At 32.9% G+C, this 25,572-nt stretch overlaps 1 protein-coding gene across 1 annotated transcript; it reads right to left on the bottom strand.

Annotated features, from left to right (window-relative positions):
* Positions 1-12,646: 12,646 nt before the first annotated feature.
* Positions 12,647-15,712, bottom strand: LOC107900980 (dolichyl-phosphate beta-glucosyltransferase). The gene is made up of 8 exons (XM_041095559.1): positions 15,695-15,712; positions 15,289-15,322; positions 14,919-15,036; positions 14,325-14,427; positions 14,118-14,249; positions 13,933-14,016; positions 13,737-13,801; positions 12,647-13,195 (listed from the first exon to the last, which is right to left on the bottom strand). The coding sequence occupies exons 1-8, from the start codon at positions 15,710-15,712 to the stop codon at positions 13,009-13,011; spliced, it is 741 nt and encodes a 246-aa protein (XP_040951493.1). The 3' UTR covers positions 12,647-13,008.
* Positions 15,713-25,572: the final 9,860 nt, after the last annotated feature.

Below are 25,572 nucleotides of genomic sequence, written 5' to 3'. Positions count from 1 at the left end.
GAAAAGAAAAGAAATTTCTTTTAGAGTGAAAAATTTGTTATTTCTCTGTGTGTGTAAATAATTCTACAAAATTCTTTAGGTTGTTATAGGCATTCAATATGAAGGAATTTTGGAAATTTCCATGAATAATGTTACAAATCTTTCCATTAAAAGTGCATTTAAATCAATTTGAATAAAATCAAATCAAATTAAAAATGAATCTGGTTGGAATCAAATCAAATCAATATATTTTTCCTTTTAATACAGATTATGTAAAATATCTGTTGAGAAAAATAAAATACATATTAGGGTAAAATATCCATAGGCCCTTTTTGGGTCCGACCGATCCGGACATTTCGCGTCACCCACGTCATGCAGGTGCGCCCCCAACCTCGACGGGTTTGGACCTGCATCCACTATGCGCAATGTAGGGTTTCAAGCTTAGTCATTTTATAACCATTGAAGTGAGTTCTCATATATATACATATCTCACACTTGGTATTTAACTAAAGTGAGATCTAAGCTTTTCATTTTTCTCAACATAATTCACAAGTAACTTACTTTGAGCATCAATTTCCTATTCATCACTCAACCATTTTGAGCATATGATATACCATTTTAAAGGTTTCATGGAGTAGAATATAAAAGCATAATTTTATGATTCAACTCTTCACCATTACTAATCGAGAATATGCCTCAAAGTTTCCAAAAATTATATATTTTCCAATAGTATTAATATGTCAGTAGCAATAATAACGCAATATAATACATTAGTAGTAACACAATTGAATACCTGTAATCGAACAGAGTTGAAAATTAGAAGAAGAATTTTGTTGAGGCCTGTATGAACAGTTTCCTTAAGACAGATTCGACCTCTCCTCGGTGCTTTAAGTAACGTTGGGCGTCTATCTCCCAGGATACAACAACAAACGATCACAGTAGTAGCACAACAACAATGATCAATCGAACACAATCTTGCCTTTCACTATTACCAGGAGGAATGAATTTAGAAGGAATTTTTGACATTGATGGTTTTTGATGATGTGTTTTGGAAGTCTCCTAACTTGGCTTTATATAGAGGAGAGGAAATGAATGAAGAGATTTAGACAGACTCATGAAGAGTTTTGTTGAAAAGTGAATAGATATAAGTGCATAGAATACTTCTAACACAACAAGATCTTTGGAATAATGTAATCCGTAGTTTCGAGTATATCTGAGGTATCTTAGTACTCTTACAATCGCTTTCCAGTAATTCTCTTTTGGAATGCTTGTGAATCTGCTTAAACTGCTTACAGTGAAAGCAATATCAGGTCTAGTGCAACTCATAAGGTACATTAGACTGCCTATGGCTCTTGCATATTCCACTTGGTCAACACTTTCACCTTTGTTTTTGGACAGATGTTGACTTATATCTATCGAAGTTCTGGCTACACCAAAATCATCCTTGCCAAATTTCTCAATAATCTTGTCTACATAGTGTGATTGCGTCAATACGAGACCTTCAAATGACCTTTTAATTTGGATGCCCAAAATCATGTCGGCAAGTCCTATATCTTTCATGTCAAATCTTGAATTTAACAAGTTTTTGGTACGTTTTACCATTTTATTGTTACTTCCAACTATGAGTACGTTGTCAACATGTAAACATAGAAGTACTTATCCATCAGTAGTGGTTTTGACATACACACAATTGTCACACTCATTAATTTTAAATCCATTTGATATCATGACACTGTCAAACTTTTCATGCCACTATTTTGGTGCTTACTTAAGTCCATACAAAGACTTTACTAAATTCCACAAAGTGACAATAGCAAGTATCATCCTTATAGAAGTTATTCTTGATACAGGAGAAAATGTATCAAAGTAATCAAGACCTTCCTTTTGTCTATAACCTTTTATAACAAATCTAGCCTTCTACTTATCAATTTTTGAATCTGCTTTCATTTTTCATTTGAAAATCCATTTAAAATTTAGTGGTTTAATTCCCCGAGGTAGATCCACTAATTCCCACGTATGATTTTTCATGATGGAGTCAATTTCACTCTTGATAGCATCTTTCCAAAAAGTGCTTTCAGATGAGCATATAGCTTCACTATAAGTTTGAGGTTCAGTCTCTAGCATATAGGTTAGAAAATCTGATCCACAGGACTTTTCCACCCTTGCCCTTTTACTTCTTCTTGGCTCTGCCTCGACTTCAACCTCTTGCTGGAAGTCTTGACTATCAATAGTATCTGAAGTCCATTTTGTTGAACTTGACCCAACTTCCCTAGTCTTACAAGGGAATGTATTTTCTAAGAGTGAGGCATTTTTAGATTCTAATATCATATTCTTGTAAATTTTAGGATTTTTTAATTCATGCACAAGAAACCGATATGCATTGATATGGCGTGTATAGCCAATAAAATTACAATCCACTATTTTAGAACCTATTTTCATTTGCTTCGATAAAGGAGCCATTACCTTTACAAGACACTCTCACACTTTCAAGTAGTTGTAGGAAGGTTTTCTGCCCTTCTATAACTTATATGGTGTCTTATTCTTTTTTCTTGTAGGGCACCTTATTTAAAAGGTAATTCACTAATAAAACAACTTCTCCCCACATGTTCTGTGACAACCGAAAACTTCCTAGCATTGCATTCATCATTTCCTTTAGGGTTCGATTTTTTTGCTTTGCTACTCCATTAGATTGAAGAGAGTATGGTGGTGTCACTTCATGAATAATACCATGTTGTGCACAAAATTTACCAAATGGTTCAACATATTCACCACCACGGTCACTTCTCACCCTCTTAATTCATTTATTAAGTTGAGTTTTAACTTCTTACTTATAGAGAACAAATTTCTCTATAGCTTTATTTTTACTTTTAAGCAAATATAAATAGTAATATTTTTTGCTATCATCAATAAAGGTAATAAAATATTTATTCCCTCCTTTAGTTTTAATAAACTTTAAGTCACAAATATCACTATGTATTAGATCAAGTGGTTCAATATTTCTTTTAATAGATTGAAATGAAGACCTTGTTAGTTTTGCCTCAACACACATTTCACATTTATAATTAACGTGAAATGAAGGAATGTGCTCTAAGTTAATTAATCTACGTAAAGTATCAAAATTAACATGTCCGAGTTGAGCATGCCATAAATCAAATGACTCAAGCATATAAACAGAAGAAGAAACATCATTCTTATTTATAGTATTAGCTTTTACAAAGATAGCATGGAGTTCCCACATATCATTTAATACATATCCCCTTCCCACAAACGTTCCCCCTTTTGACAAAACTAACTTCTAGGATTCAAATACCACCCTAAAGCCATGCATACTTAGGAGGGTCCTAGAGACTAGGTTCTTGTGTATGTCAGACACATACAACACACTTTGAAGTTTCAACTCTTTGCCAGAAGTCATTTTCAAAATCACAGTGCCTTTCCCCTTGATCTTGAAAGTTACAGTGTTGCTCATATAGAGTTTATTCCTTTTCTCATAAGGAACCAACTCAACAAAGGAGTCATTGTCACAAAAAATATGATGTGTTGCACCAGTATCAAGCCACCATTCTCTTGGATTTGAATAAACCAAGTTGACTTCAGAAATCACAATGCAGAGGTTAAGATCAGATACTTCCTTAGAAATATTTTTCACAGTGTTGGCCTCATTTTTTTGACCCTCTTTGGAAGCCTACAATCGGATGACTTTTGTCCCATCTTATTGCAATTAAAGCATTTTCCTTAGAATTTTGGCTTCTTGAAGACACCGCCTTTTGGTCCTAGTTTAGACCCAGTCTGAGAATGTTTTCTTTTTTTTGTAGTCCTTCTTGACTTCCACTATGTTTTCCTTGACAAAGTTAGGATTGGTTGCTTTGTTTAGCCTTTTAGCCGCACGTTGATTGTCTTCTTCAATTCGTAGTCTGACAATCAGATCTTCCACTGTCATTTCCTTTCTTTTATGCTAAGATAGTTCTTGAAGTCATTCTCAGTAGTGGAAAGTTTTTCAATAATGGCTGCCACCTGAAAGATACCATGAATGATCATTGGAATTCCTGCACTTGATTTACAACAGCTTTAGAATCAACCATTAAAAAGTTTATGAACTTGGCAACTAAGAATTTCTTAGCACCAGCATCTTCAGTTTTGTCTTTATGGTCTAGTGATTCCCATAAATACTTAGCTGTTTTCTTGATACTGTATACTTCATAAAGGTTCTTAGATAAACCATTCAAAATGTAGTTACGACATAGGAAATCAGAGTTGTTCCATGCTTCGGCAATGTTGAAAGCGATATTAGCATCTTTCTCATCCTCTATAAAAATAGGAGGATCATCCTTCAAAACTTTTTCCATATTCAACATGGTTAAATAGAACAACATTTTCTATTTCCATGTTTTAAAATTCTCTCTAGTGAATTGCGCAAGCTTTTCATTATGACTCATAGTCACAAGTAACGTTTGGCTTGCAACCTGAGCCCGAGCAGTGACAATCACCTTAGCCTTTGAATTGGATGAGTTGTTTGACGTATGAAACATTTTTCTATATTCGGAATGAAGAACCAGAATCTATAAATAAATTAAAATATAAAACAGAAGTATAAACCAACCTAAATAAGTTACGTTGGTAATATGTACGCCTTAGATTAAAACTACAACAAATCATCTATCTTAAGAATGTAAGAAAAATATAATATCATATGTAGTATTAATATGTCAGTAACAATAATAATGCAATACAATGCAGTAGTAGTAACACAACAAAATACCTGTGATCGGACAAAGTTGAAAATTAGAAGAAGAATTTTGTTAAGGCCTGTATGAGCAGTTTCCTTACGACAGATTCGACCTCTCTTTGGTGCTTTAAGTAACGTTGGACGTCTGTCTCCCAGGATACAACAACAAACGATCACAGTAGTAGCATAACAACAGTGATCAATCGAACACAATCTTGCCTTTCTCTCTTACCAGGAGGAATGACTGTAGAAGGAGTTTTTGATATTGATGGTTTTGACGATGTGTTTTGGAAGTCTCCTAACTTGGTTTTATATAGAGGAGAGGAAATGAATGAAGAAATTTAGACCGATTCATGAAGAGTTTTGTTGAAAAGTTAATAGATATAAGTGAACAGACACAATGAATGAAAAGGTGCAACATTAAACCAAAAATAATGAATCTATTCTTCAAGAGATACAACTGTTCATCAAGAGACATAACTATTGTTTTATTTGAGCATAAATTTATCATTCATCACTCAGCAATTTTGAGCATATTATATAGAATATAGATCCATAATTTATTATTCAAACCTTAAATTTTATCAATAAAATAATATGCCTCAAAGTTTCAAAATATCCATTATTTTCCAACACAAACAACTTATCTCAACCCTTGTTCAATGATGTGTTTGACACTCTTAAGAGCTTTCGAAGTAATATAAGGATTTGAGGAACAATGTTCACCATTTAGATACTTGGCTTTAAAAAGCTTTGCCCATGGGGAATTATTTTTATGAATAAGCTTCTAACAAAAGTTTCAAGAGTTGAGCTTGGTTTTTGAGAAATATTTTTTGAATACCAAGCTCACCATATCTTTTTGAAAAAGGTGTAATTTGCCAGATTGCATGATGGAGTTTGTTACGATCTTTAGTACCCTCATAGCAAGTTCCTATTAATTTTGTGGGTCTTTACAAGTATTGATAGGAAGCTGTCTATATTGCAGATAATAAGAGGGATGAAGGATATGGTAGATTTTGTAAGAACAAGTCTACTAGTAGGTGAAAGCATATTTGCTTTCCTACCAGCAAGTTTGTATTTGATTTTCTCAATAATGAAATGGTAGTTGGCTTTGCTAACTCCCTTATGATAAATGGGGAACCTAAGGTATTTTCCTAAATTAGTTGTTTCTTGAATACTAAAAGAGTTCAGTATTTGTATCATCTTATCTAAGTGGATGTTGGGAGAAAGAAAGAATCATAGAAATCTAAAGACTAACCTTTTGTCTTAATTTGAGGCAAAAAGTGTTAAGAATTCTTTGAAGAATAACCACTTATTTTTTCGGCACGAGCAAAAAGAATGATATCATCAGCAAAAAAGAAATACAAGAGATCCGAAGAATTCCTAGAGCATTTAAAGGGGCTCTAATCCTTCATAAGACAAGCATTTTGTATTGAAAAGACTAAGGTATTCCATGCAAAGGATGAAATCGTAAGAATTAAAAGAATCCACTTATCTAATACCATATAAGGGTTTGGAACTGTTAACCTTACCTCCATTAATGATAACCAACATTTCCAATGAGGTAATACAACTTATTATAAGATCAATCCATTACTTTGGAAAGTTAAAGAACAAAAAGACTTTCCTAATAAAGTCTCATTCAAAATTATCAAAGGCCTTTTCAAGGTCAATCTTGATGGCAAAGTAACCTTGTTTCTTTTCTGTTTCATTAAGCAATGGATTGCCTCTTGTACAATAATGGCATTGTCACAAGCTTTTCACCTGAAATAAAGATTACTTAAAGAGGGAAAATAAGTTTCACAAGCAAGGCCCAAAACCTAGAAACAAGAATCTTTGCAATCATTTTGTAAGAAATGTTACGAAGACTAGTAGGTTGAAATTGATTAATGGTAGGGGAAAGAGCATTTCGAAAAATAGGAGATGAGTGTACCATTTAATTCCTTTAGCATGGTATGAATGTCTAATATTTCCATAATCATTTTGTGAAAGTTTGCTTTAAGAGTATCCCAACATTTTTGGAAGAAAATGAGGTGAAGACCATTAGAGCTCGGAGCTTTCATAGGTTTAAAGGACCATATTGACTTGCAGATTTCATCATCAAAATATGAAGGAAAAGAGTGTTAATCTTGACTTGAGATAACTTAGGCTAAACAAAATGACAAGGAGGAGGTGAAAACTCACTAACAACTTTCTCAAAAGAAAAGAATATTAATAAAATGGTTGTTAATGAGGTTGGCAACAGAATTTGGGTCAAAGACCAAAATTCCCATGTGGTCAAAGAGACTAACAATTCGATTATTACTTCTACGAAGGATAGTAGCAGTATGAAAGAATCTAATGTTATGTTCTCCCTCGATGAGCCAATTAACTTTATATTTCATTACCTAGAGTGTTTCTGCTTGGTTAAGAATGACTTGATACTTAAAGTATGGTACTTCTAAAGCTCAATAAGAAAATTGCAAGGTTGTTTTTCTAAGGCTTTTTAAATGCCAAAGAACCTAGCCATGATTTTTCTCTTACAAGAAAAAATATTTCCAAATATTTTCTTACTCCAAAGAGAGAGATCAATCGAGATTCTTGAGAGTTTAGAATGAAGGTCATCGTACTAGATATACAACTACTGTGAACAATATAAAAAAGTTATTATGTTGAAACCAATAGGTAGGAAGCAAAAAAGGCATATCACCAAGTTTTGGAAGATTAGACAAAAAAGTAAGCAAGATCAGATAATGGTTAAAATGAGTTCATGCTAGATGTTTGGACACTAGCATCAGGGTAGATGGACTTTCAAAATGAATTAGCAAGAGCAAGGTCTATACGCTATTGTCTAAGATTTTCTTTATCCCTAAGATTTAACTAAGTAAAATTTGGTCTTGAGAATCCTTAAGCTGGTGAGAGAAAAAAATGCTAAAACAATGGTGGAAAACCCTTTGTCTAGTAGAATTTTTAAAAAGACTACCTTTTTTATCCGAGATAGAGACGACTTCATTAAAGTCTCCAAAAAATAACTAAGGAAGACTATGTTTTGATGTAATATCCATAAGATTATCCCATAAAATGACATAGCCATAAAGACGTGAACTAGAATAGATAGTAGAAAATAACCAAGCTTTCTTTAAGGAAAGTACCGTCACAATAGTGTGGATTTCTTATTACCTGTCGCAAATGTTGTCAATAATTATTATACTAAAATTCCATATCATCCAAATACAACTCTTACACCCAATGGTAGTACTATCCTTACAAGAATTGTACGGGATTTTTCGATGATATGTCAAGCATTGTAACACCCCATACCCGATCAGATCGTTGGGTCCGAGCTATAAGGTGTCACATTTATTGTCGGCGCAACTACGATCAAAATAATTACAATTCATATCATTAGGCTTAAAATTATGAGTATTATAAGCAAATAATATGATAAAAATCATTCACAAGTCTTATACGAGCTTAAGAAAGCTCCAAAACTAACCCGAGATTAAATTAGGACTAAATTGCATAGAATTCAAAGTACAAGATTGTCGTCATTACGTGAGGGAGTTCCTCGTCTTGCCATGGCATTATAAGCCATTTATCACCACGATGTGGTACGTTTAACGTCGCGATGTCACATACTATTTTTCCAGCTTGCATATATCTGAAATATTCAAATAATTATCACACAACATTCACACCTAATGAACAACTATTATATGGAGCGTTCCAACACCAACTTAAACACATCACAACTTTAAACATATTAAATCATTACCCTATCATTCATAACCTAAATAACTAGTGCAATTTCATTCAAACTTATACATACATATCTATAATAAACTAATCCTTAACATTTCAACCATTCATATCAATTTGGAACATATTTAAACAAAGGACTTACAAGTATAATATGATCACTTGGCCAAATTTTCACATTAACATTCCAACTTCAAAAGATACATGAACTTAGATGCAAACCAAACTTGAATCAACTTAGGTACATGTTAAATAAATAGTGAAAGAAGTACAAAAATATCGTTGAGTTTAGGATTGCTAACTGGATGTTGAAGTTGATGCTCGTGATCTCAAATCAAACCTAACCTGTGCATGAAAAATAAATCGTACGCTGAGCAAAACACTCAGTGGTAAATCTAATTAATAAGCTTATGCAAATGCATACAATTAATAATTAACTTAGTCTCAAATCGATTTGTACCAAATGTTTTCCATATCATATATTCATGCTTATACCAATCATAAAAACTACTCTTACCATACTACCATTTCTACTTAACATGTTTAAGTTCATTACATGATTAATTCATTACTTACACATCTAGGCATTAACATTTATACTATTAAGGTTACCATTTCTCATTAAACAATATACAAATAAAAACATAACATCAATGTTTACATATGATCAAATTCATACATGGCTTTTAGCTAATTTCTAGTATGAGGACATCCTTGTTCACATCCAACGCCTTTAGGGCTCGTTTTCAATTCATTTTGCATTTACCATTCATATTGTATATCATTCTTCATATCATCAAAGTAATTCATTCATTTATAACCTTATTAACCAACACAAAATCAAAATAGATACATAGATCCACCATCCCGAGTTGCCCAACAATGATGGTCTTCTCACTGAACGATCTATCACCTCGAATTACCCAGCAATGATGACTCTATTAAACAATCTACCACCTCGGATCGCCCCAAAACAATGATATTCTATCAATAATCTGACTCTATGGCATGCTAACTATATCTGACTTAGTCTGTACAACTGATAGGGTATTCAACTTTTGATTCACTTTATACAGTTTAAATAATTCTTTAACAAATTTGATTAATCACCAATTCACCATTACAATATATAATACAACATGTTTCAATTCAATTTCATTCTAGTTGTCAAATATCAATCAGATCAAGGAATTACAATTCTATTCAATTTAGTTCTTATCCCAATAATCTGTAACACCCTAACCCATCTCCGTCATTGGATTAGGCTTACAGAGTATTACCATACAAACTGGAACATTTATCTTATAAGATAAACAATCATGCAATTTAATTAATAAAATTAAATAACACAATTTAATTATAGTAAACATACGCTTACGGGCCTTAAATCAAGTCTATAGGGCCCTAAAATAGTTTGGAAATAATTTGGGATCAAATCGAAACAATTCAAAAAATTTAGACAAAACTTGAAAATTTTTGAAATAGGGGTCACATGACTGTGTGACATACCCCAGACCATGTGAACATTTGAAGTCTAGACACACGATCATGTCCCAACTCGTGTGTCCACCCATGTGAGTATTCAAAATAGAGCCACACGGCCGTGTCGTAGGGCATGTACCAAACTGTGTGTACATTCGATGTTGGGTCACACGATCATGTCTTAGGTCATGTGACAGACCATGTTACATACTGACTTGAGACACACTGCCGTGTTGCAGGCCGTGTACTAGACCGCGTGAAACTTACACTAAAAACAATAATGACACACGACCGTGTGACAGCCCATGTCCCAGGCCATGTGTTTCTCAAAATGAATTTAAAACAAGCCAAAGCATTGACCTTTTCTTGCATAACAAACCATACCATGCCAATCATTTCACATGACCAAAACATTTTAATAAATACCTAAACCATACCAAAATCAACCAACTTAGGCGCCTAACTAATATACCTGCAATTAACACCACAATTTAACACCTCAACTTGACTTAATTTGACATTTCAAGTTCATTCCTTAAGCATACTTCACATATACCAAATAGCCATTTCAAAGCATCTCATTCAACCACATCTTACCCACTTTCATATGAAATAACCTAAATGTCACATACCATATATTTTCACTTTCATTTGCAATTCATCAACTAAGGTCCTTAAGACACATATAAGCTTGGCATAAACTCAAAACAAACCAAGTTATCAAATCAACATTCAAGTCTTATTACATGCCAAAACACACATATCACTTAATCTAAATGTCGTACCGATGTACCCTCATTGGTACCATTAGTTAACATCCAAATCAACTCAAACTAAATGCCATAAATTCATACTTTAAACCTACATATATACATTTACAAGCCAACATCAAGGTATATAGGCAAATAAAATTAAACCACATCACATTGTCAAATAGCATAAATAAAATCCTATTACATGCCATTTATAACCATTAACCAAAACAACCAAAACTACTAATATGTCGAATGGATAGTGTGATGGTTCTCCAGCGAGATTCCAACTAATCTAGCTTTCGATGATCTACAAGCAGAGAAAAACAAACATGTAAGCAACTAATGCTTAGTAAGTTCGTATAAAGGGAACTTAACTTACAAAACATTTTAAGTTAAACAACCAAACATAATTTCCTTATGTCATAAGTCAACTTGCCTTTCATATACACACCACTTCATAAGGTTTGTTAGTGAAACAGTTCATATATAATTTCAATCAAAACATGGTATAAAACATATCTAACATTTCACTTTCAAAGTTCACCACTCAGACATATTTACTAAACTATCTTTTCCTTTCAATTACACATTTTATTATAATCTATGTCATTACTCAAAAATCATAGTTTACTTTATGTAATAACATACCCTTTAAAGCTTTATATACATGTTGAACCAAATGAAACAACTTTGAATATTTGAAAATACTCATACAACCATTTAATTCTCTAAACACACCACAAACATAGCTAGATAACATATTTTTAGACTTCTGAATCATATAATTATACCAAGGCATTAATATTCATTATCAAACTATACTAATCAATACATTCATCTCATATATTTCAATGTAAACAATAGCTCAAACCAAAGCAATACATGCTTCCATTAATATACATGTATACAAAAACATATTATTGTACATAAATTCAACTCAAGAGTAATTTAACATTTAAACATAAAATTTCATAGCCTGTTGAACTATAGCAAATTGAATTAGATGATCTAGTTTCCCCTAAAACACACTAGAGGCATAGAAGTGCTAACAGAGACACCAAAGTGTGAATAAAGGCACAAAAGTGCAAACAGAGGCACCGAAGTGCAATTCCATATAAGCACGCATACTAACCCTATTGGCATGCCAATTGTATCCTAACCGTTTACTACGTTCAACCGAGCATTATACTTAGGGTCCGTTTGATTGCCAGTAAAATGTTTTCCGTAAAATGATTTCTGGAAAATGTTTTACTTTTCTGTAAAATGATTTACTGGAAAATATTTTCTGGTGTTTGATTGAATCTGTGTAAAATAATTTCTGCTGTTTGATAGATTTCCTGAAAATATTTTCCGGAAAAGTTGTTTTTACATTTGTTCTAGTGATTCAGTGTTCTATCCTCATATCCTTATGTCCTATTATATCTATATTTGGGCTAAAATGAAATGGTAAGTGAAATTTATTAGTGAATTGATGAGTAACATATAATAAATAGTTTTGAGAATCTTAATGCTTAATGTCTACTTAATTCCATTTTAATATATCATAAACAAGGTATTTATATGTTTAATATTGATTACTTGCAAAGGCAAAGCTTAATTCTTGACTATTTACTAAGTTTTTACAAGCTTAACGCATTATTTTTTCAACGCGTAGGTAAAGGCTCGACTTAAAGCGAAGTTACTATCTTAACTAATCTCATCGCATCTTGAATATTTTGTTAGCTCTGTGAACTTGGTTGAGCTTTATTTGGAATATATGTTGATTTGATGGTGTTTTATGTTTTATAATGTTTAGAAATATTAGGGAATGATTGGTAATGGTTTTGGCTTGATTTTAGGTGTTCCGGACATGTTTTGGGGGCCCTTGCACACTTATTTCGCAACAAGTCAGGCTTGTGTGAATACAAGTAGACAGAATGCCCCAATGAACAATTTCAAGGCACTTGTATCAGTACAAGTCTAATAATAACCTTAAATAGTATCAATCATATATCATATTTATGTCCAAATATGAATACTTCAAAAATTAAATGTCAGAGCAATGTAGGGTAGGGAATACTGTAATGAAGTACTTATCCAGGAAATAAGTTCGCGATTCGATCATCAAACTGTTAAAAAAAATGCTACCTCAACTAATATTACAACTGTAAAATACTGCATGTTCCAGCCGCGGATTCCAGAAAGAACAAGCTCCGATAAACTGGTTTCATCTGATTGTAATAAGTGTTTTCCCAAAGAACGTATAAGAAAAACCTAAGGTTATCGAATCAGTACTGCACCGTGTGTAATTTTTCATCTTTGCTCAATTGATCAGAGAAAATCCTGACATCAGGAGTTAATTTTCCAGATTCGAGTTCTGTATCCTACGGACATGAGGGCAAGCTCCCAAAGCATGTTTGGTATACTCAATGGATTTACCTTGGATCCTGGAATTTCGGACCAGTTTACAGATATCTCCAGCATTGGAATACCAAACCATTTGCAAAGGAAAACTATTTCAACATCGAAACACCACCTGCACATATATTTCATGACCGATTCAGTTACAGAGTTTTTCACAGGGATCAGAGCAAGGACCAATAGAGAATTGAAAACAAAGTTAGTCCAAAGTGTGTCCAAAATGAGGGACATGAATCCTTCAGGTTTCAATGGAAAGAGAATTGAAATTTTCTATACAAAATTACTTGGCAAATCTTTTCAGAACAGTGGATATACGGAAGGATGAAACTAACTTGAATATGAATACCTATTACTAAAAAGATGACTTAATTCCCTTTGTCATTATTTCTTTCACAACAACGAAAAACCGAATTTCCATTACGAGTTCACCTCCATCCACTACTTTTTAATCTTCTATTGTCTATTTCTCCTTACTAGATGTTTAGCTGTAAACAGGAAACACAGAAAAGTACCAGAGTATTCAATGCGAAAATGAGCATGTCGATGGCAGGACAGTGATCTAAGCATGTAGTTTAGATTTGCTTTGATGTCTTAATGACAGGATAAGCAAGTAGTAATGCTTAAGGATAGGTGTTCAATAGTGTCTCTGAGATCACCTTTTCAACCGGATATTGGTAAAAAGCTTCCTTGCTGCAAACCTAGTAAACATCTTAAAACCACACTGCATTTTATGAAGAAACTCCAGATCAGGAAAATGTTAATAAAGAATTCAATATATTATGTTAGTAATATAAAAGATATGCTTCTTGGGCCAAAAAAAGAAACAGAAATCCATACAATGAAGGAACATACCTGCGTATCACGAATTCCAGGACCAGCAGCCAAGAGAACCACAAGATGAAAACCCTTCATCAAAAAATTGCGGTACCACTTCCTCTAAAAATAGAAGATTTAACAAATTCAACAAGAAGAACTCTGCAACTTAGAAATGACAATCAAAGTATGATTAAATAGCAAGCATCGTAAGTAAACTTAACCGTAGCTAGAGCTTTCTCCTCATGATGGGCACGAGATCCAAATGCAACTATTGGGATATCAGAAATTCTAAAAGTTGCCTCTCCGGCTACTGAATCACCAGGGTGATAATCTTTTCTCACAATTGCATGGATCTGAAGTACAAAAAATTAGATAATTTTTATCACACAGTATGTCTTCAGTGACTGTGGTCAGAGTCTTTTACAAACCTGGTTTTCAAGTTTTTCTAGGTCAGTAACCTTGGAAGCCCCATCGGCATCTAGCATTAGAAGTAATTCACCACGTGAATGTAGCATTCCCTGTTTTACAATGCTTTCACAGCGGTAAAGAGCTTCAGTCCATTGTTATCGTGCAGGAGGCATCAGTCCATGACATTTCATATTGAGAATTCCTATTGCTGCTAAATGAACAAGGAAGAACAAATCTAATAATAACCTTAAATAGTATCAATCATATCAGACACAAATTTCCAATAGAATCAAAATAAATCACAGATTGATATACCCTTTAGCATGATCCAAGGATAATCCTATAGAAGATCAATTGGGAACTGCAGTTGAATCATCAAATAAGAACTTCCTACATGAACAACTTCTAAAAGATACCGTCAGTCCATATCTAAAACTTGCAAGCAATTTTTTTTCCCCTTCTTTAGAATTGAAAGTTGCAAAAGGACCCTCAACTTCAATTCCAACCCAATTTCCCATCACATTAAAAAAAACACAAAAACTGAACAAAATCTCAGAAAACCAGAGACAGCAAAAAGAAGTGAAATTTAAAGATAGGGGGAACATGATACATACGTATTAGAAGAAGGACCAAAGAGAGGATTTTCTTTCAAAGGTTCAAAAGAAAGCCTGCCAAGGAACCTAGCCACACAACCACCTTCAAATCCCTGATTGTTCTTAAGACAGTTTCTTACTTAGGCAGTCGATGTGGGTAGCAATGGTGTTAGAAGAAGAAGAAAGAGTGGAAATTAGAAAGATGGCTTCCAGCATTAACAACCGAACGAAGAATAAAAGAAGAAGAAAGCTTACCCATCATTTGAAAGCAGAAATGGCAACGGCAGTAGCAGCCAAAAAGAAATGAAAAATAAACGGAGCATAAAAGCCAAAAAGAAATGAAAAATAAACGCAGTAACCGTCGAAAAATGAAAATGGAATTGCAACATACCAGCAGCGGTTTCCAGTTCTGAACCAAAATGAAGCTTTCAATAACGGAAATTTGAAGGAATGAAGGAAGGGAGAAGAATGGATGAAGGGAGCTTAGGGAGAAGAATGCCTGAGAGCTTTAGGAAAATGTCTTACGGAGATTGAATCGGTAAGACAATTTCCCAAAAATTGTAAGGCATTTTCCCGTGTTTTGTAGTTGATTTTCCAAAAGGAAAATATTTTACTCCAATCAAACACTGGAAAATGGGGAAAATCAATTCCGGAAAATATTTTCCCCCTATCAAACAGACCCTTAATTTCATAATAGCAGTAAACAAACCATTCAGAGGCACTTCTTATTTCTGTACACATACTATGAATCTGTTACATTCATTTCAATATTGTGAAACCACAAGATTTACCATTACCAAATATTCATTTTCCATTTGTACTTAATTGTAACATTTAATAATTTTCAAGCAAACAATGAAAATTTTACATTCATTACAATTTAACTAGCAATTTTACAGGTAAGTTCATATGGGTCTTACTAGTTTATTTTATATTATTTTAAATTCATATATATATAAATGTTTTTTCTTCAAATATATATGTGTTTAGATATAACTAGAATTATAGTAAATTGGCATGTATGGCTAATTATGGATTGAATTGAAATGGCATGTGTTTATTGGTTATTATGTAATAATACATGGTGAAAATGTGAAAATCAGTTGGTTACAGGGTATATAAATGAAATATCTAATCATATACAACTTATGGTAATGACATGTAAACAGAAATGATGCTCGTGTGAACTTAGTAAAAGGTTAGGATACGTTTGGCATGCCATTAGGGTTAGACGCATGCTTGATCAGGAATTTTACATGTTATAACATTGTCTAACATTTGTTTCATATTATCAGGTTATATATAGATCATAGGTTTAGCTCAAACAAGTAACCTCAATATAATGTCAACTTATGTAAACAATGTTGTTATAATGCCAGCTTGTGTGAGCAACCTTGATATACTGTTAGCTTGTGTGAGAAACTTATTCCTGTGTATTCGAGTCCATTTTACTATAGTTCCATCGAGTGATATTCAATTGATTAGAAATTGAAACTTAAATATGAATTGGAAATGATATGGCGTATATTAATGTTTGATATGTGATTGGTATGTGATTCCATTAAAGTATTCATATTCCTTATGATATGGGAACATGGCTAACAAATTTGATTGGGACTGTTGTTATATGACTAGTTATGCCATCATGTGCCAAGGATAGCCATGTTGAATGCAAAAATGATTAGTTTAAATTACACTTAAAATGCTCAAGTTAAGTGTAGTGATTCCATTTGAACTTACTAAGCATTCTTAATGCTTACTTTAGTTGTTTTTCTTCCCTATAGAATGTCACCATGCAAAACTTGCTGAGTCAAGTCAGTAGAGAACCTTAGACTATCAAAAGATGGTAGACATATTTTCATTTTGAGTCTAGATATTATGACATGTATATAAAGGCACCTTGGATGTTAAGCATAAGTTGATGCTTGAATTGGTAAAGTTTTAATACTAGGAAGAAAAAATGATCAAGATCATATACGATTCTAGTATGTTCAAAGTTATATAATAAAGTGAATAAGTTGGTAAGTTGGTGAATGATTAGAAAATGGTAAATCGTGATGGTTGATCATAATATGTTTATATGTAGCTTGACATATGTGTTTATTTTGGTGTAGTTTTTGATAATGTAAGTCTTTCATGCACCAAAATGTACAAGTATGTATGTGTATTAAAGTTATATGGCTTGGCTTGAGTTGGTTAGGTGGATAAAGAAATGACTTGAATTCAAATGATGTTTATGGATGGAATGTTATGTTAACGGTTGGTTTACATGTTTTAATCTTTTTTCTTTTGTTTGACACATTTTGGTATGGATGTAATTGATATATGAAAGGATGTGATGATAGTTTGTGTTGGAAACACTTGAATTAGGTACCAAATATACATTTTGGAGAAAACAAGGCCAACTTCGCGACGATGAGTCTTTGACATCTCAACCACACTTGAAAATGATTGACATCACGACGTGGTTATAAATGTTGATGCGACGTGACTCACTGAGTTGGAAATACCGTGACGAGAAAGTTATGAAGTCGCGAAGTCGGTTCGAGATTTTAAAAACATTACATGTTGGTTTTAATTCATTCTCAAGTTAGGAAAAGAGCTTTCATAAGCTCATGTGAGACCCAAAAATTATTGTGTAACATGTTGTGAATGTATTTAATGCTTCTTTACATGTTTGGATGAATGAATGGTGTGCAATTGTCTGTAGGTTCTCCAAAAATTAATGCAGCATCTTGAAGCTCAGACCTTGCGATTGGTTTAAGTAAGGGGAGTTATAATTCTACCCTTGCAAACACTTTATGATACAGTTTATTGTTCTCATCATTGACACTTCAAAACAAGTTAGCATAGAATTCGATTACAACATTTCGAACATATGGCTTTATAAAACTCACTGAACCCATTAATCCATTATTTTTAAGAAAAACATATATATCGTGATAAAAAAATATTTATTTTCTATGTTTTGTTCTTCAAAGAAACTCCTTTTTAGCATAAAAATATACCTCTTTGAATAGGTAGTATCCAAGACCACTTTGTTCTTTATCTTCATCAATCGATCCTCCTCCTTTTTGGGAGCTTTAGAGGCTTCCTCTAATAGCTTTGGAACTCCTACTTCCTTCAACTTCTTGGTCCTTTAACTAGCAAATTTAGGAAAATTAGGAAGCTTGGTCCTAGCCTTCATTACATTCTTCAAAGGAATATCCTAATCGAAGTTAGGCTTAGTAACAGTTTTAGATTCATTAGAGGAGTCATTTGACCTTTCTTTTAAAATATTTCTCTTATTGTTGTGCTTTACTGCAATTGGGGCTTTTCCTTTATCAATCCTCTTTGCAATCATTTTTCAAACAATTCTTTTGTTGCAACAAAGTAGGTATGGCTTTTGGTGGCTAGAATAAGACCAAAAGAAGTAGGCACTTTGTAACAACCCAATTTTAGTGAAATTAGAAAGTGGTTTTGGGACCACAAATTGACGATTAAATATTTATTTTATTTTTATTTAATGTCTATGGAATATTATAAAGGTCGTATAAAAATTTTGTTAAGAGATTTTGACGTTTGCATGTTTAATTTCGTAAAAAGGACTAAATCGTAAAAGATGCAAAAGTAGAGTTCTATAAGTTAAAGGTATTAAATAGATTTGAAACTTTAATATAAGATACTTATATGGTAATTAGACCATTATTATTAGTGGAATTTTATGGACATAAATTAGATTATTTTTAAGTTAAAAGATAAGGTTAATTAAGTAATTCAATTAATAAGTTAAAGTAAAATAGGTAAAAATAATGTATCATCTTCCTATTTGTTATCTTCCACCAAAATTTGATATTGGAAAAGCCATAGCTAGAGCTTTAAAGCTTCAGTCCCTTGCTTAGCTTGCATGTAAGTGAAATTTCATCTCGTTTTTAATGATTTCTATGTTTTTGAAGTTGTTGTAGCTTAATCTAGCTAACCCAAGTACTAATTTGCAAAATTGTTAAATATTTTGGGTTTTTCCATGAATATATTTGCTTGATTCTTGAATTTTAATGAAAGATTATGAGTTCTTATTGTTAAATAAACAAGTTTTGTAAATGGATTTTTGATGAAATAGTCAATTAGGGACTTATTTGTAAAAATAGTAAAAGGCCATGACAAATTGTGAAATTTTGATTTGTATGAGGTTGATAGGTCTCTAGTGAATTCGGCTAGCATGAAATATGGATGAAATTGCATAAATTTTACTTTATGAGTTTAAGGATTAAATTGTAATAATGTTAAAATATTAGGGGAAAAGTGTAATTCTACAAAAGTATTAATTTTAGACTAAATTGAATAGTATGAGTAATAAATGGATTGAATTTTCTTATTTAGATCAAGATAAACCTCGAACTGAAGTTTCACTTTGTTTCAACATCTTTATAATCAAGGTAAGTTCGTATGTTTAAATAACGTTTTAATGTTATTTTAATATATATGTTTTTATGCTATTTATCATGTAAAGAAATGATAGAAATCCAACGATGTTACGACGATTATCGAGCCCATTTGAACCTTAGGAATATATAGGATACAAATGCCATATCATTAGGGTTACCATGTTTCAGGTGCTAGTCTTGAATGTCCTACCTATGGCTGAGTTCTGGCATGTGTTGCAGATACTCAACAGCTTGTATGAGCAGCATCGTGTAGCTTACATTCTGACTGTCAACTTGTGTGAGCAGACCCATTTTACAGCTTGAGTGAGCAACGATGTAAAGGAAAGGAAATGTTATATGTTTAGCACACTTTGTGTAAGCTTTCCTGCGTATCCGATGTTATTCTAAATGGTTCAACGGGCATGAAAAGGGAAAGGAATGGTAAGTGTCCTAATGACTTATGTCATGAATCTATGAAAATAATTGAAAAGGAAATGTTTAATGTAAGTATACTTATGTTCATGAAGTTGATGATTTCTAATGAAATTGTTCATGTATAATGACTTACCTTATGATAGTGCAAGTGAATTGGGAGTTAATGTGCTAACATATGTTGTTGATGGTGCTTAGGCTTGTTCCAAGCTTGTGGTTGGATTATATCATGCTTAATTTTAATGTTATGCATTGAAATGGTAAGTTATGCTCATGTTTTACGAACTTACTAAGCATTATATGCTTACGTAGCTTTCTTTCCCATGTTTTATAGATAATCAGAAGTTCAATCAGTTTGGAAACTCATCGGAGATCTATCACAATATCCAGCGATTATATAGGTAGTTTTTGATGTTTTGGCCAAGGTCATTATGGCATGTATAGGTGGACTTATGTTTAATGTCTAGTTGAATGCTAAATGTTGATTTTGGTATGTATATATGTTGCTTGTTTGGTACCATTTTAGTAATGGTTGAATTAGGTCATTTATGTGCTTATGTTGCATGATAGAAATGGTACAAATGGTAAGTTTAGATTGACATGGAATAGGTCAGTTTATGGTATATTTTGAGATGGTTGAAATATGGTCAATTAGGTATATGTTGATGTATGTTTGATTAACTATGATTGAGATGCCTTGTTGGCATATTGGTTGAATGGAATTTGGTCATTTGAATTGGTCATATTATGCATGTTTTGGTATGTTTGTGATGCTTTGGTCATGTGTGCAAATTGTGTTTAGGTACAAGCTTAAAATGGGTGATGGAAATGGCTTGAATTTGGCCAATTTCATGTCCTCACAGCTTAAGACACGGGCACGTGTCTTAGCCGTTTTCCCCTATAGATTTCAAAGGTTACAAGTCAAGCAGTTACACGGCCTAGCATACAGCCTGGCACACGGGCGTGTGAGGCCATTTCGAGAGTTACACGGCTTGGCACACGGGCGTGTGGCTTGGCCTTATGAACTAACTCAGAGAGTTACACGGGTACAAACATTGGCTGGGACACGTCCGTATGGGAACTTCGATTGTTACACCGCTTGAGACATGGGCGTGTGTCTCAGCCGTGTGAGTCACACGGCCGTGTGACCCCTGCAATTCAATTTTTCTAACTTTTTCTTAAATGTTCCAAATGTTTTCGATCTAGTCCCGAGTCGTTTCAAAAGTGTTTCTAAGGCCTTGAGGGTTCAATTAAGGGACAATATACGTGTGTATGAACAGATTATTCTATGCTTATATCAATATTTGGAAATATATGTTTTTATGTTAGATTTATACTGTAATTTATCTATAACCCTATTTTGACGACAAATATGGGTTAGGGGTGTTACACACATCCCTAATTATTTCAACATCAGTATTTGAGGCACCATTTTTGCCCTGTTCCTCACTAAACAAAGTAGGGTCTTTCTTATTTCCTGCTCCACTATTTTATTACTCCACCATTGGTTCTTAAATGTTTGTGGTAAAGGCACCATTATCTATAGAGCTTTTTAGAGAAGAAGGTTCTACGATAGCAGCGAAAATATTAACTATAGTGTTATCGATTGTAGAGACCTAATTATCTTGACTTTCTATTGCTTCTATTAAGGCTTTGATTCTTTGTTCTAGGATGGAATTATTTTCAGGCATTAGAGGAATGTTTAATAGTGCATTGATCTCTTTAATTGATTACTAGACAAGTTAGGATGGTCCAATAGTTTGAGACCCATAGTAAATAAGGAAACTTCTCCCTCTAAGCCTCTTAGGGTGAAACAAAACTTTCTGAGTATGGGTAAGGGAGAATAGGTATCTATGAAGTCTGAGTTACCTATCTCTTTAATGTGTTTGGGAAATGGGCACTTTCCTAGTTGCTTCATCGACCCTCTCAATAGGGGGATTGGATGTCTCTTTTCTGGTAGTCTATTGATCTAATCATTGCTTCTCAAATTACTAAATAGAGGTAAATTTTACACAAGCCATTGGCAATACAAAGATGTTTTCTTTGTGACCCCCCACATCGACCCAGGCGATGGATTCAAATGAAATACACCACATCCATAATCGAAGCAACTCAAACAAAAAGAAATGTAACACCAAAGCAGAGCCAAGGACACGTGGCATGTAAATCATAATTAATAATCCAAGACATGCAATTGGTCATCTATATATATACTTAAACAAGTGCAACATGACATCAAAACATCATGTACATAATATTCAATTATCCAAAATCAACATATAAGACTCACGAGTTCTCTAGGACTTAGGTATATGTCATTAACTATTCAACTTTAAAAGAAACCTTATGTAACAACTCCTTTTTCAATGGTACCAGCAACAACAGTTTTGACACTTTGTATTCCAAAGATCAAGCCAGTAAATACTATTTAATAATATTTAAGATTTTATTATAGTGTTTTATTTAATTTTTATATGATAATATTTGCTAATTCGACAATTAGCTAAGTACAAGTGGTTGACCCTAAAGTCAACCAATTTTGGAAAATGAGGTATCAGAATCTCATTTTCGTAAACCGGTCCCATAAATATTTCATAAAAATATTTTAGGAGTTTTTATATTGGTTATATAAATTTTGGTTCGATAATTTGGTTGATTTAATAGTTAATTAAGGAAAAATGACTAAATCGTAAAAATTGTAAAAGTTAGTCACTATTGATTTTTATTAATTTAATGGCTTATTTAATGAAAGTGGTGGGACTTACATGGTATTTAGACCATATTACATATATAGTTACGGTTAGTGCGTGTTTTTAGCATTGTTTAGTTAAAAATTTAAAAGAAATTAATTAATTAATTAATTTAGTTAAAAAGAAAAATTAAAGTGGAAAGAAAGAGAATGTCTTCATTCTCATCTTCCGTCGTTTACTCTCCATTGAAGGAAGCCATAGAAGCTTCAAAATTCCTTCATAATAGGCCATTGCATGTAAGTCCCTCCAATGCCCGTTTTTAAGAAATTTTATGTTTTTAATATCGTTGCAACTAGTTCTAGTTAACCTGTATCTCCATTTTCAAAATTGTTAAAGTTTTAAAATGTTTCCAATGATGAAAATTGAAGCTTTTGATGTTTAATGGTATTTTTGTGAGCTTAGTTTTGAATATCGACTAATTTTTTAAGTAAACTTTATTAGTTTTGTGTATAAGGACCAAATTGACGTGATACCCTTGACAATGTTAAACGAAGAGGATTAAAGCCATCTACAGTGGATCTCGATACCAATGATTGCATCTCTCTCACCGCCCTCGCAAATGACAGGAAAGAGAAATCAACACTAACAAAAATAATTATAAATATCACGGATTACTTCAAGTGTGACAGATTAGTTGTAATATTTGTAATGTTACAATGAAACACTAAAGTGTTCCAATGATTGAACTCAAAGGAGTTGACGGCTGAACAATTTCTAAATAACGAGCGTATGAAATAATGATTCTAATCAACTACTCGTAAAAAAAAATATTACGATAATTCCTAAAATTAAGAGCAATTAAACTAATCTACAATCTAGCTAACAATGACTAAATTTTAAAAAGTGAAAAATTATGAAATTAACAATTAAATAACAAACGGTGTTCGATTAATCTTTATGTGGTTTATCAACTTTTGAATTAGGGATCCACACCACTTAAACTCCCAAAATGGCTCCATTTTACCTCTCAGTCTCAATTTTACTAAGTTAGAGAAATTAATCCGAAGTATCTCTCGATTTTCCTGGTTAACCTGTGACCAATGGATTGGTGCCCAACAAGATCTCCTCTCGATCTCACCTGCCTAGATATTTCCTTAGGGCTATCAATCCTAAGCTTCTAAGTTCATTCAAAATAGTCTAATTTATTACGATTTGATCCCTCATCCAAAAATCAACTCACCACATCTCCATCAACCAACCCACTTTAAAGTTAAGTTACTCATGCTAAAACTAAAGCTAATGAACATGGAAATGAAAAACATGGAAGCCATTAAAGAAAATCTTAAGAAAAAGGTAAAATTTTGGATTTTTATGCAAGAAAATTTAATGGACATGTAAAGAGAAGCATTTAACAAGAAAATCTAATGCAAGAAACATAAAAGGAACAAACTTTAACAGATTTAAAGTAAAGGAAACTAAAATACATTAAATTAAAGCTAAAAATGTTATTACAAACAAGGTACAGGAACTGAAAGTGCAAATAAACCTAAGCTATTGTGATAACTAACTTAACTAACTACAAGAACACTAAGAACAAGAAGAAAGTGAAATAAAATAAACTTTAAAACTAAGAAGGAAGAATAGAAAATATAAACCCTAGAAAAAGTGTAAAAAACTAAGAGAAAACCTAGAAAAAAACTAAGGCTAAACTAAACTAATGTGTCATGCTTCTCTCTCAGCCAAATTTTTGCAGATTTAAGCCGTTATTTTGACCCTATTATGTTGCCCAACATACCCTTGAATGGGCATTCAATGATTGGTGCTTTGGTTGGACAAAGACTACCATTTGTGTCATTTTTTGTCCCCTCACGAGATGGATATCACGATCCTGTAACACCCCTCACCCATCTCTGTCTTTAAATTAGGGTTATGGGATGCTATGATAAATAACAAAATAGGAGCAATCAGTTTCAATTCATAAATCCTTTAAAACAATCATTTATTATCAATCATTCAATTAAACCATGTTACACGAGTAAGATCGAGCTTAAATCGAGGTTACCAAATCTCTAAAAAAATTTAGAACTAAGCAAAGACTAATTTGAAACATTTCAAAAAAGATTGGAAAAAAGTGTAAAACAGAGTCACAAGACCGTGTAGCCAGGTCATGTGACAAGCTAAGGCCATGTACAGTAGGGTTACACGATCGTGTGGACCTAAATGTAAACTCCTACAAACATTTTACATGGCCTTGTCGCTAGGTCGTGTGAAAGATTGTGGTCATGTTTACCTAAAACCACCCTAATAATACAGAGCACACGACCGTGTCACATGCCTATGTGTGACACACAGACATCTATCAACCCGTGTGAGCAAAAATGAACCTTCACAATCAAGTGACCTAAACCAATGTTTTACTTAAACTATTCATATGCAGTCACCAATTCAAAAACCTATTTCAAATACACAAAACCATTCCAAGACATAATCAAATCCTAATTCTAACCAATATGCCTTAAGGAACCTCAATCAAATTGAACACGACACGTAACATCTTGATTCATTTAAACAATTAATACTAAACTTCATTCCATTCCCTACTTTCATCAATTAAATATTCATTTGACCATTCTCATGTTGGATCACCAGTACGCCCTATAAGGGGCCAGCGGAAAAATATTCTGGCGATCGCCAACCACAGATCCATGTGCGAAGAATGAATCGAGTTGAAATTGGGTTGGAGGTATACCTTTTTCAAAACTAAAAATGGAAAATAATGTTGTTGGTTAAAATCATTTGCACGATGTCAATCCTAGCCACAACAAAGTGTTTCAGTCTCTACGTAATCCACCCAGTCAATCATGAATAGAAAACTATTTTGAACTTTTCAGAGAGTATCCAAACTTTTGGCTACTAGACCTAGTTTTTTTCTTCTCCCCACACCATAATATGGTATTTTATTCCTTTTAATAATATCATGTATATTGGAAAAAAAATAATTCCCTTCTACTTTTTTTTAGAGAAAATCATGGAATATCGAACTTATATTCTTTCCAAAAGAATACTAACTTCCATAAATATTAACTCTAGAAAGAAGTTGTTTATCTTATTCACTAGGTAATTCAATCTGCCAGGCTATTTTGTCCGTCG

The sequence above is a fragment of the Gossypium hirsutum genome, chromosome D06, assembly GCF_007990345.1.
Source record: "Gossypium hirsutum isolate 1008001.06 chromosome D06, Gossypium_hirsutum_v2.1, whole genome shotgun sequence".
In the NCBI taxonomy this organism is placed as follows: domain Eukaryota; kingdom Viridiplantae; phylum Streptophyta; class Magnoliopsida; order Malvales; family Malvaceae; genus Gossypium; species Gossypium hirsutum.
This window is presented reverse-complemented; position numbering and strand designations above follow the sequence as displayed.

Excerpts from the sequence above, each read along its gene's own strand:
- LOC107900980 (XM_041095559.1), bottom strand. Across the intron at positions 14,428-14,918 it reads TTTGGTCCTTCTTCTAATAC|CATTGTAAAACAGGGAATGC; the intron begins GTATGTATCATG and ends CCGCTGTGAAAG. Across the intron at positions 13,196-13,736 it reads ACCAATATCCGGTTGAAAAG|GTGGTGTTTCGATGTTGAAA; the intron begins GTGATCTCAGAG and ends ATATATGTGCAG.